At 46.4% G+C, this 13,364-nt stretch overlaps 2 protein-coding genes across 8 annotated transcripts in view; one reads left to right on the forward strand and one right to left on the reverse strand.

Annotated features, from left to right (window-relative positions):
- FAM131B (family with sequence similarity 131 member B) overlaps positions 1–12,170 on the reverse strand; it is a 32,546-nt gene extending 20,376 nt beyond the window's left edge. For 5 of the 6 annotated variants that reach the window (XR_010996671.1, XM_068182900.1, XM_068182899.1 and 2 more), the window contains exon 1: positions 12,026–12,170. Coding sequence is in view for 4 of the 6 variants with exons in the window: in XM_068182900.1 (XP_068039001.1) it covers positions 12,026–12,053 (28 nt within the window). In the remaining 2 variants the exon portion in view is untranslated. Of the gene's footprint in view, positions 1–11,630; positions 11,776–12,025 lie in introns of those variants that run through there. The other variant, XM_068182901.1, reaches the window with a different exon arrangement.
- Positions 12,171–12,178: 8 nt separating this feature from the next.
- Positions 12,179–13,364, forward strand: part of ZYX (zyxin) — a 28,352-nt gene continuing 27,166 nt past the window's right edge. The window contains exon 1 of one of the 2 annotated variants that reach the window (XM_068182867.1): positions 12,179–12,201. The gene's annotated coding sequence lies outside the window, so the exon portion shown is untranslated. Of the gene's footprint in view, positions 12,202–12,632; positions 12,655–13,364 lie in introns of those variants that run through there. The other variant, XM_068182866.1, reaches the window with a different exon arrangement.

Raw genomic sequence — 13,364 nt, forward strand, 5'->3', positions numbered from 1 at the left:
CCCTGCAGGTAGGTCCCTTTTCAGAGCTGTTTAGGAGATAGAATTAATGAACAAAGCCCTAACACCTACATTTTTCTCCTTGACTGGAAACACTGTCAAACCAATACTAAAGACTACTGTATATCTTTAAGTAAAAGATGAGCAGAGATCCTAATGCTAGACAGAAGCAGCTCTGCTCTGAGAAGCCATTTTGTCATGTGGGCTAAGGAGGTACTGCACAATGAAACACATCCAATCAACACAAACTCAAAAAAACCCAAACCTCAGAGCACCGTCTCATTTGCAGAACACGTATCAGCCAGCACGAACAGCAGCAATGGGTTTATCCTCATTCTTCACTGCTTCTCTGAAGTGCAGAGAATGTGTCCCCAGGGGCCTCACTCAGCACAGTAAGTATGAAAACGTCGATATGAACCAAGGTAGCAGCCCCTTCTGGCTGGCCTGTAGCCAGCCTTACAGAAGTAATAGGCAGCAGGCAATTGCATACGTTGCTTTCTGTACATGTTTAAATTTTAATCCCCCTGTAGCCAGCACGTCACGTGGGCACTGTCCTGGAGCATAGGAATACTATTAGATGTGCCATCTTCGTGCTGTAGTTTCATCCTTGGCAGTGGGGAAGAAGAACCACCCCTAGTGCTCCTCAAGGGTCAACCAGGAGATCACAATGCACCTTTCTCACCTCAGGGATGCTCCTGGTCCCTCTCCCTGGAATGGACAAAACAAAAGCCTGCTCCAAACACCAGCACATGGGGGCAGTGGCAGCCTGTGAGTTTCAGGCTCCACCCTCCTTACCTGCCCTGCCTCAGCTGTGGGGTATCACCCTGGCAGCCCCAGAGTTTACAAACAGGTGGCTACACCCTTCTCCACCTCAGCCATCACACACTTGGTCACAGTCCTCACAAAGCATCTGGTTTTGGGACAGCAGCAGTGGTCAGAGCCAGACAGGAAGCACTGAGGCTGCTGACTCCCTGTCACTACTCTCCCCAAAATTCCAAGTGTATACCTGGGCCTTTCCCATTTTTTTTAAACTATATTTTCCTCCACATCCAATAAGGGATGAAGATTCTCCTTAGCCTTCCCTTGGCTGCTTATGCATTTATATAAACATTTTTATTGCCTTTTATGGCAGTGGTCAGACTAAATTCAGGTTGGTCTTTGGCCTTTCTAATTTTCTCTCTGCACAAACTCACAACATCCTTGTAGTCTTCCTGAATGACCTGCCCTTTCTTCCAAAGGTGAAACACTCTCTTTATTTCCTGAGTTTCAGACTAAGCTCTCTGTTCAGCCAGGCTGGTCTTTTTTCCCACCAGCTCATCTTTCAACACATAGGGATGGCCTGCTTCTGCAACTTTATGATATCCTCTTAAAGAATGTCCAGCCTTCCTGGACTCCTCTGCCCTTCAGGACTGCGTCTTAAGGGACTCTGTCAAACACTCTCCTAAATAAGTCAAAGTCTGACCTCCTGAAGTCCAAGGTGACAATTCTGCTGACTGCCCTCCTTACTGCTCTGAGAATCAAAAACTCTCTAATTTTGTGGTGGCTATGCCCAAGACAGCCTCCAACCACCACAGCACCCACAAGTCCTTCTCTGTTCACAAACAGGTCCAGCAGGTGCCTTCCCTAGTTGGCACCCTCACCACCTGTGTCAGGAAATTCTTACACACACTCCAGGAAACTCCTGGTCTGATTCCTCTCTGCTGTATTGTATTTCCAGCAGATATATGGCAAGAGAAACTGTTCCCAATTCTAGAAAGCCACCAGCAGTGCTTCAGGTGTCCTCACCAGACAGAGCTTCACAGCTCCCAAAGCAACTGGGGAAAACAACCAAGAGCTGCTGGCACTGAGACTGCAGGGGCTGAGTTCACCAGGCAGGGCTGCAGGCACTGAATGCCCAGCCCTGTACCTGCTCAGGTGAGGCCACATCTCACCATCACAAACACCACCACACCGACCCCTAACCCCAACACAAGATTTTCCCCACTGTCCCTGAGGGCATCCACACCTACACAGGGGGTACTTACTGTTCAAGAGGCCCCTCTGATCTCCAAGGGCTACCCCACAGCAAAGGAACAGTCATCACTCCCTGCCAGGTAAACACATCATTTGTTCAACCTCCCCCTCAAACCCAAACACAGAGTTAACAACCCCTTAGACCCATGTTACATGGTTGTAGGACCACTCATTGTCAGAAGAGAATGAAGAATCCTGGTGGCCAGTTTCTACTTCAAGCTAATTCAATGGCCCATTGGGAATATCACCTGGAAAAATCCTTCATCAAGCAGAAGGCACAAGTTTCTTCAGAGGACTCCCCAAGTCAGACCTTTTCGGCAGTCAGAGGGAGATTGGCACACCACACATGCCAATCTTCTGTCTCCTCCAGAACTTATTATTTTGAATTCTGGCTGCACTTCTCACATCTTTATTGTACAGTTTTTATCCCGAGACCTACTAAATTCTGGGTCCTCTTTATCAACTATCCTGTTTCTCACCAAGCTGGGTATGTCCAGCTCCAGGAGGAGGAAATTCCAAGATCACAGAAAGTAACAGTGCTATTTCTATTCCTGTGCTCTGGGCAGGGCATCACTAGGCAGCTTCTACCAGTTCCTGGAAATCATGGAAATACAAGGGTGCTCTGCTCACTGCTCCCCTTTGGTTCCCTGTTTTCCAGGTTTTAGCCTGTCTGTTCTCTTTTCTTATTGTTTTCTTCTTCTCACCCCCCATTCCCCAGTGATTGGGTTTTTTTCCTCACCAGTTTCTTTTCTTCATTCTCTTCTTCTTTTGGGAAGTGATGGGAAAGGAAGTATTTAGTATTTGTTTGGGATAGGTATCAGCTTCTCCTTAAAGTGGGAGTGGATGTGTAAGAAAGACAGGGAACAATTCAAACAGGGGAAACAGCAGCGATATTTTCCCAGAATATCTGTCCTAACCTGTCACAATTTACACCTCAAGTAGTTCCCAAGACAGACATAGTCTCTGTATTTAGTAATCTTTAAAGTATTAATCTGTTCACCTCTAAAATAAAAAAAAGTCTTTTAGTACCCTTAACATTCTATGTGAAGTACTTCTACAATGGAATTCTGTTACATGAGGAAGTGCTGACTTTTATTTACTTTAAACTTGCTACTTGCTAGTTTTGTTTTAGACTGTTTTAAAATTGATAATGAAATAGTCTTCCCTCATCATTTTCTCCATGCTGTTCCTATCCCAGAGAAAGTTCATGATTTTTTAGATATCTGTCATATCCTTAACCATCTCATTTCCATACTTGAGAAACCTCTATTTAAATGGCACCTTTCATATTAACCACACAATACCTTTGATTGTCTTTCCTACCCTTTTCTGAATCTTTTCCAGTTTGATTATGGCCTTTCTGAAATGGGAATAGACCATTAGGGTCAACACATTATAAAGTATCAAAATAAGGGAACCATATGGATAGATGCATAGTACAATGCTATTTCTCGTTTTATTCTCTTAATCTTTTCCTAATTGCTAAGATTTGATTGGCATTTTTAGTGGCACTAAGCATTAAACCACACATTATAGCCACAAGATCTCGTTCCTGCATGGTAATAGTAAACTCAGAACCTCCATCATTGCAAATGTAAGTCTAGAATTGCTTTGCCTGTGTGCATCGTTTTACATTTATCCACATCAAATTTCACCCATAATTTATGTCATTCGATATTGTGAAATCAAATGACCTAGTAATTTGATATTGTGAAATCCTTTCTCAAATCACTCCACGCAGTTTTCTCTCTGCTCCCCCAAATGATTACTTTATTATCATAGTTTGTTACCTCATTATGTAGCCCTTCCTCTTTTTCATGTCATTTACAGATATGCACATATCTGAAAAAGTAATCATATCATTTAGGGATATGCACAAATCTGAAAAAATATCCCTGTGAAAAATGGACATTTCCTGCTAATCCTTGTTTTCCATCTTTACCCAGCTACTTAAGGAACTTCTCTGATTCAACAGCAGATTTATGTCTTTTAACAGCCTGGTGTGAGTGACCTTTACAAATGTGCTTTGCAAATCCAAGTGGACTATTGCCACTGGACCTCCTTTGTCAATACTGCTTGTTGACCCCTTCTAAGACTTATAAATTGTGATATCCACTAACAGTAGGGTTAACTCTTTCTCAGTACATCTTATCTCTCCATGCATGCACTAATTCTGTTCTTCAGAGTAATGTTTATTAGCTTGCCTCCTAGGCATATCTTGTTTACTAGCTTGTAGTTCTCCAGGTCTCAAAATCATTTTAAAAACTGGCATCACATCATCTACCTTCCAATCTTCCTGTACCAAAGCAACTGGAAAGCATTACAGATAACAATCTGCAGTTCAGCTCCTTCAGCCTCAAACTTCTCCAGAAGTCTCGCATGAATATCATCTGACCACTTTTTTGTCTACCTGCTCTACAACCTCACTGAGGCTTTGATCTGAAGCTGATGTGATGCATCTCAAACAAGGAAAGGTTCCACGGGATAAAATTCCACAACTTCTTCCACAATGAATAGATACAAAATTGTTGGGTTTTTGAGGCTGGGGATGGAGGGTGGTGATGTTCTGCTATGGTCTTAATCTCTCTGAGTCACCTGAAGCCTCTTTAGTAGTAACACCATGCACTAAGTCCTCCTAATCATTGCAAAAGGCAAGTTATTTGCCTTTTACAGGCTCTTTGAATAGCTCCTGAAGTAAACATTTAATCTGCAGCCTGCTGAGCTTCCTGCCTTCACAGCCTCTTTGATCCTCCTCTGGCTGTCACAGCTTTCTGTCACCATCCTGGCCTGTGAACATAAATGGTCAGTAATATAAACCCTAAAATTCTTCTTCCCATGTGGAATGTCAATCCATATGCTCACCATTTGGGTCACCAAACTGTTTTCTCCAGCACACTTTAGAAATTTTGAACTCAAACTTTCCCCATGAGCTATGTCTGATCAGCATCTGCAAATACAACCCCATTTGTTTCAGGATATAAAACTGTTTCATTTAAAAGTCTGGTATACTCCTAGACTTGGGAATGTGTAGCTTAAACTCACAGAGAAATATCCTGATCATCTAATCTGACCTCCTTAAAATAAGAGAGGCTAAATGTATTCCCTTTGTTAATTATACTTTCTGTTGCTGTGCTTGAACGAGAGCATTTTTTAAAATCTTGATTTCATTGTGTTCATGTGACAGAGGGCTCAGTACAACTCTCAGTAAATTACACCAATAGTTCAGTATTTTTACTGTTTGGTTTTTGCCTCATTTGCAATCTGAATGTATCTGCCATTCTTCTATCACATCTTAACAGTTTTCTACTAGTTTGAAGAGTCAGATGACTTTGAGGTGGTTTTTTTCTTCAGTCAAACACTTAAGGACTGTCAACAAGTCACTTCTGTAAGTTTTTATTCACAGCTGTATGTTTATTTTCTTGTCACACTTCAGTTTTGCAGTATTTCTCAAAGTGATAATAATAGAATTAGACAAACTAGATGAACTTTTTTTTCACAAATGCCAAATGCAGAGAAAATATGCTTTTCTCTCCTCCTATTCAATATTCAAGATCAAAGAACCACATCAGCTTCCTTGGCTGCAGCATCTCAGTAGTAGCTGCTGATCTACTGATTACCAGTTCCAATATCTATAAGCTTATTTAGTGTGACTGCTTTCCAACACAGAGTTCTGGTCCCATAGATACTATTCACACTCTGCCATTAGATATTTAGATTAACTCCTATTTGGTTAGATTGAAACACACACTGTCTGTCAGTACTTAAAATGAATCAAACTGTTCCCTATCAGTGATTTATCCCTTCCATTTCTTACTTTCATTTTTAGCAGTACTTTTAGTCATTCCAGATACTATCAAGTTTATCAGTATTTTAGATCTCCCTTGGGGTTTTAAGCATTATGCTAAAATCACACGGTACTTGGCAAAATTAGAGCCACAGGTTTTTCAACCATGATTCTTTCTGTGTTACTATTTTGCTATCTATTGAATTTAGATGCACTTAGAATGTACTGTACTCATACATTAACTAATAATCATGTGGTTCAAAGCTGATTGCTAGCTTATTAGAGGTTGTATCTTTTACCAATCTCATATTTTACCTCCATTACCACGATTGTAGGTAAAGTACTTGTATCAGAGAAGTACTTGGCTGCAGGGAGTCTCATAAAGTCATGAAATTAAGTTAGCTTGACAGGCTCTGTTTTGTATAAGCCCATTCTCACCGACATATTGGCCTTCTAATATTTTATTGGAAATTTTAATGAATTCATAAAATTAAATACATAGGTCATCTCACAAAACCTTTAGAATTGCGCTAACACCCCAGCTTTTCACTTGAGACCTTCTTCACTATTTCAAAACCTTATAAAACAAAGTTTTGACTTTTTATCCAGGCACTTAAAACTCATGAGTGTGAATTATCTTGAATTGGTTGTTTTAAGCATCAGTCTAAAATCATGGCTGTCTGCTGTTGGAGAGCACAACCTTATTAAATGAGCTGAAAACTATTTTTCTACTTCCCCCAAGAAAGCAGGCCTAAACCATTTATTGGTTAGTTCACTTCTTATGCTTCAATACACATCAGTCTATAGAATTAAGACTCCCAGCTTTATCATGCCAATGAATTCATTACTTCCATTTTTCCATCAGCTCCTTCGTAATTTCTCTCATAATTCTTGCAATATTACTCCATAGGAGTTCACAAAATAAGTATGCTCTTCCTCAGTTCTGTTCCTCAAATCACATCTGTTGCATTGTACACACACAAAAGTCTTACATCAATCAGCAACATGCCAAAGACTGTTTTCTGTTACTAATGACTGTTTCTGACACACACTTACCTAGCACACGGTTTTTTTTAGGACTGTTTCCCTATAAAGCCAGGCTTATGCAATCATGCTCTTTGCCAGCCTCTCCCCACCACAACTTTGAAACCACCCACCTGTATTTCAGAAACCCTGATGAGAGAGGGAGGTCTCAGAAATCACCTGTTTGTACACCCTTCAGGACAACTGGCTGCTAGGTCTCTGTTCAGAATCTTACTGGCAGAAACAAGTTCTCAACCCCGAGCCCTCTACTTGAGTTTCTAAAAGTGATCAGATTGAGAACTGCTCAAAAGAGGAAAAGCCAGACTGGGAAGAAATACAAGTAGTGAAGTGAGACCAACCACAAAGCAATCTGATCTGGAAGTGTCCCTTTGTCCCTTGTTCTGTTTGTCTCTATCCCAAGTAAAGGAGGAACAAGTTACCCAGATGCCCCTTTTCATGTATTCCCACTCTTTTACTCATATCATCTACAGTTTCTACACAGAGCTCTGTGCTCCTTCCCCTTCCACCTGTGTGCATGCAACTAAATGAAAATATCCTTGCTTTTATGACTCCGTTTTCTTCTGCTTTACCATCTATCTCCTTCCTGAGGCTTCTCCCTCCCTTTATTCCTTTTCACAGACTCACTCAGATGCTGAAGGTGAAGGAGGCAGGAACTGGACACCTTGATACATACTTGGCATGTGTGAGGTATGCACGCAGAGTGGATGTCTCACTTTTTCACGCTCCAAGTGTGTAGACCACACTTGCCATTCCAGATCTCACTTCACACACCTACAGATCTGTGGGGGGGATAAGTAAGGAAAAAAATGTAGGGGATGTTCACTGCTTGCTCCAGCTGCTTTACCCCTCTCCTGCCAGCCTCCTACCCTGCTCCCACTCTGCTGAATCTAAAGTGGCTGGATTAGGAGTGGGTGGTCTTTGGCTCCATCTCTCCTGCTGTGGATGCTATGAGCCACTCATTTACACTTAGTATAGATCATCCAGTGGGAAAGCAAAATATGAAGTATGTACTCCTGCCTCTGACAGCACACTGACCATTCCTTGTGAAGAGGAGCCCAGCAAGCCAGGCACCTGGCTTTGGCAGATCACATCTGACCCAGAGACTGAACAATTAATTAACAATGAAGAGCACTGCCTTTTCCAACCTGCACGGTCAGGGACTGATGCTCGGTGCACGAGCCTAGCTGTCACTTGGACTGTTTCTTGCAAAACTGCTGGACCAAAAACATACAGAGAGGACTGCAGCTGACAGATGGGGTTATCCTGGTGAGGAATTCTGTGGCACATGGCACTCTCGGCAGCTAAAGGAAAGTGGTGATAGGGGCAATGTGTAGGAGTACACTAATGACATGTGGAAGACCCGGGGTCCTCTGGCAGAGCAAGACTAAAGCAGTGAGTTCAACCTGACTCAGATAAGCAGAGTTTAGACCCTAAGCATAGGATCACAGGATAACTGGGTTGGAAGATGCTTCCTGAGGTGAAAACTCCAGTTCAAAGCAGAGTCAGCTATGAGGTTACACCAGATTACTCAGGGCTTTATCCAGCCTGGTCCTGAAAACCTCAAAGAATGGGGACTGTACAACCTCTCTGGGAAACCCATTACAGTGCTTGACACTTCTCAGAGTCAAAAAGGTTTTCCTGACACTCCATGTGAGCAACTCTAGTTTCTCTTCTCCCACATTCCAGAAGTACTATTAGTTTGTAATGTCTTGGAATATTTTCCCACCATTTTACATCATATTTACAAAACACATTTGCTGCAGGCTTCTGTGCAAAGATGTGAGAGAAATTAGAGAAATCACTGGAAAAAAAGAGACAGCAATCTTGAGCTTAACAGGCTTGAGCTTTCTATTAATTTAAATCCATTCAAGGAATTAAGAGAAATCTAGCCAAACTAATCAGAACAGCCAGTGTTAGAAGATGTCTAAGCTGTAGTCAAAGGTACACTTGCAATGCATTCAGACACCTAGGCAGACCTGAAACCCTAAACTTGGCTAACTCAGTTACGGACAACGACCAAGCTAATCTTTGGCATTTAGCTGGTTGGCACTCAAATATCTACAAGTTCCTAGATGGCTTTTACAGCCTTAACTGTCCAGCAACCTCAGTGAAAATTCTCCTGTACATTCCCTGAAACTGAGACCCAGCTATGATGAGAGTTGCTAGGCAGCTCTCTAGGGACTATGATGGGATATCACCAATACACAGACATGACCTGCAGCCATTACCAGAGGAAGAAGCGACCTCCAGTTCTCACTCTGTAACTGCTACCAAGCCATGTTACACAAAGCACATGTATGACATTGAGATGTGACAGTGGAGAAGATGACTGGATATCAGGTTAGCCTTTTAAGATCACTTTTCAGCTTTTTCCATACCTTAGGAAATCATAATGTGATCATTGCCATTCTGGTGTCTTCTGTAAAATTTAAAGAGGCTCTATGACTCTATTTCAAATTATCACATATGGAGCTGCTCTGTTATGACCCTCTCAATTACTTTTCCCCAGGGAGAAATAACCAGAAACCTCATTTTCAGGAAAGAAAATGTAAAGTTGCACATCACTAAACATGTGCAAACTATGACATCTAACTAGATCATAGTAAAACATCCCTGCGGGAGATGAAGAAATCATGTGGCTTGCTTAAAATTGGAATGGAAAAAGGCCCGGAGCAAGCTCAGGGCACAATCCAGCACTGGCCCTTGTCTGGTGAATAAACTAAATGTGACTGATTATGAGCTTTCTATCATTAATTAAAACCTCTTGAATTCTGAGTTCAAAATCTGTTCCATGTAAATTTCAAGTTAAAACCAATACAAGCATAGCACTCCCTTCTCTAGGACCTACCTGGTCTTGGGAAGGCAATACAGAGGCTGTATACTGAACTAATTCTGCAAAAACCTAACCAGATACACTCGGAAGAGAGAACACAAAGCTCTATTCACGCTAGGATGTTAGTTTCCAACTACATCCCAGAGCTCAGACCTAGTACTTCAAAGCACTGATTTCCAGCTCGAAGAAAACATGTCTGAAGAATCCTCTCAATAACTACAGGAAGGCTGGAGCCAAAAATCTAGGCTGCCAAGTAAGAATTGTTCTGAAAAAAACTCCTTAGGTGGAGTAGTCCAACTAAAACTCAAGGATCCCACCTTCACTAAATCCAGCCTCTAGGACTGACAGGAGAATAAGCCCCTTCTAAAGCAAAGCAGTGTAGAAGTTTCACACGAAGCAGGCATCAGACAGTATTACTACATTCATATCTGACGCCCACAGACACCAGAATCATAGTTGTGCAATCCCCTTTAGCACACGCCTTCATAACACCAGGGCAAGAAAAACTCAGTTAACTGTATAAATAGGTCCCTAAAGTCCATTGAGCTATCACCATCAAGAACGAATGTGTATCACACTAACCAAAAATTGCTATCATATGAGAAGTCAAACATCTGTACCATTAAGGTCTGTACTGAAGGACTGCAATTTGCAAAGTGAATTTTCAGTTACCCTTATCGCATCGAAATAGCATAGATGCTATTTTCTGTTTTCATCTATGCCCACACAACTGGTTGACATTTATAAATATATATATAAAACATAAATATAACCTCATATGAGAATGATATTTGCAACAGCTCAGTTATACTAGGGGTTCTTTTGTAACATAGACTCCAAGTCACAGATCATAAAAACGCTACCATGCATAGGAACAAACACCTGTAGTTTGTCTGACAGCTTAACCACATTTTGCAGTTGAGAGTGATGTTACTTAAATGCATGTTTGTTCTTTATTTCAACAGCATTGTGGGAAGAGAGACCAAGGATTAACGCTGCCAGTTCAGACACACATCGATAAAAGGCGTATCAATAATTACCCCGCTAACAGAATAATAATGTCCTCGGCACCGTGGGTGTGTGGAGGATGGGGGCAAGGCAGGAGATGGAGGCAATACATGTGCTGATACGCTATAGGGACAGTGACCCACGTGAGCTTGAAGAATCTCAAGGGAAATAGTGCAGTGATCTTTGCCACGTAGACACGTAAGAGATTTCTCTAGGTCATAAGGACATTTGAGACCACTAACAGACATAGGCTAGATACAGGAATTAATTCCCAAACTAGAAACTGGATTCTGTAGTTTAAAGTTTGCTGCTGCAGGAGTAGATGGTTCCCTGCAAGTGCTCACAAAGGGCTTTCCCACTGAGACAAGAAGTGTCACAGCACCAGGCTTTGACACGGTCCCTCAGATTTACCTCCATCTGGGGTGGTGGTGCAATTCTGATGTCCTCAGAGGTCTCCTTTTCCCACAGATGCCCGCATGCTCTTGGGAGAGACAGAGCGGACGGCTTGGGAGCAAGATGTACTGCCAAATGAACTCTGTTTTGCTCTCAGAGATTCTTTTGGCATATTGAATTATATATCCCCATGTAACTGATAGAGCTGTACCTGTGGTTTGCACAGAAAAAAAGGGAAGAAAGTGCGCCCAGAATGCTGTGTTTACCGGTAAATACCTCTGCTTAAAAGATCAAGGGACCTCTGGTATCTGCATGTGTGTGGGAGAGCTGGGTTACATAGCCTGAAGGCTTGGGATCTTTTGGTTAAAAATGTGCATGGCGTAGCCCAGTGGAAGGATGCGGTCCCTCCCCGTGTCCCCTCGCAATAGCTCTGCGAGAGGGAAGGGATTCAGTTTTGTTTGCTCTTCTCCATTGAAGTCTACGTAGGGGGAAGGGGGAGACAAGAAGACGTGCAGATCATGCAACGTTATGCATCCTCGGATAACAATAAACCCTCACCGAGCAAAGGAGGCAGCCGCCGGCCGCCTGATCCGGCTTCGGGAGGCACGGCACGGCACGCCCCGCACCCACCCCCTTCTCCGGAGGCGCCGCACTGACCCACATGTTCGGCGACCTTTCGTCACGGGTGACACGGGCAGACGACCCCCGGCCGCGGGCACGTCCCACCGCCCCGCTGCCAGCACCTAGGCCAGCGGCTCCGCGCAGCCCCGCCACGCCACGGGAGACCGAGGTGGGGAAGGGTCGCACGCAGCTAATGGCGCTGCACGGGCAGCCGGGAGGGGGCTGCGGGGGGCGACCCGCCACCCGCCGTGCCGGGGGCTGCCGTGCGGGTACCCGGGCGGGGGCCGCGGCTGCCCGGGCATCCTCTGCCGCCGTCCCCGCCAACGCCTTACCCACGGTGCGGGATCCGATGCAGCCCATCACTCCGGCGGGGCTCCGGGGAGAGGCGGCAGCCTCAGCAGCGAGTAGGCGGAGAAGGCGGGGAGAGGCGGCGGTCGGAAAGGAGCCGGTCCCTTCAGCGGGAAACGCCGGGGTGGCCCAGCGGGGACCGGCGCGGGGTCATGGTCAGGTAGGAGCGCGGGGTGCCCCCGCCGGGGCGAGGCGGGCGGGCGGGCGGGGAGCCCGCGGGCCAGGCTGGCATCTGCCCCCGCCGCGGCTCCCGGTCCGCTGCCGCGTCCCCGCCGGTGCCACCGCCGAGCCCCCGCTGCCCGCCCGCCCGCCCCCCGCTCCCGGCTCCCCGCTCCCGGCTCCCCGACGGGGGGCGGGCTGAGATTGGGTAAACAGCTCGGCCCGGCAGCGCCGCGCCGATTGGCTGCCGCCCTCCGCGGCCCGGCAGCGCCGGGCGGGCCGGGCCGCCCCTCTGCCCGCGGGGAGCGCGGGGCAGGCCGGCAGCGGGGCGGAGGCGAGGGAACCCGGCGGGCGGGCGGGCAGGACGGGACAGGTGCGGGCGGCGCGGGATGCGCACGGAGCGGGGGGCGGCGCGGGGCCCCTCCCGCCCGCCGGGGGAGCGGGGCGGGCACAGGTGAGCGGCGGGCGGTGCCGCAGGCCGGGAGCGGAGGGGGGAGGCGGGTGGGCAGCGGGCTCGTCCCTGTAAGAGTAAAGCAAGTGGGGACGGGTGGAAGCGGGTGAGCAGCGGGTGCGTCCCCGTAAGAAGAAGCATTAGCAGCGAGGGGCGCTGGGGATGGATGGATGGAGGGAGGGAGGGAGGGATGGATGGAGGGAGGGATGGATGGATGGATGGATGGATGGATGGATGGATGGATGGATGGATGGATGGATGGATGGATGGATGGATGGATGGATGGATGGATGGATGGATGGATGGATGGATGGATGGATGGATGGATGGATGGAGGCGGGGCGGGCGCGGTTTCCCGGTAACTACACTTGCGGACCCGACTCAGTTACCGGCAGCCTTCCAGCGGCCGCGCCGCTCCTCCCCCGGGGCGCGCCCGGCGCGCTCCCGCGCGGCTGAGCCGGCCCGGCTCGGTGCCGGTGCCGGTCCCGCCGCAGCCCGGCGAGCTGCCCCCGGAGCGGGCTGCGGGGCTCAGGCGTGCGGCACCGCCCGGCCTCTGCCCCTGGCCCCGCATAACCGTGAAGGAAGCAAGCCCAGCCTTGAGGATGATCGCTGAGGCCTTTCCCACGTTCTCCCCGCTGACATGGCAGTGAGGAGGGATCTCTGCAGATGGAGAAGGTGTGGTTAGGTCAGCTCCCTTCACAGCCCAAATTTTT

The sequence above is a fragment of the Anomalospiza imberbis genome, chromosome 2 (assembly GCF_031753505.1).
Source record: "Anomalospiza imberbis isolate Cuckoo-Finch-1a 21T00152 chromosome 2, ASM3175350v1, whole genome shotgun sequence".
NCBI lineage: Eukaryota > Metazoa > Chordata > Aves > Passeriformes > Viduidae > Anomalospiza > Anomalospiza imberbis.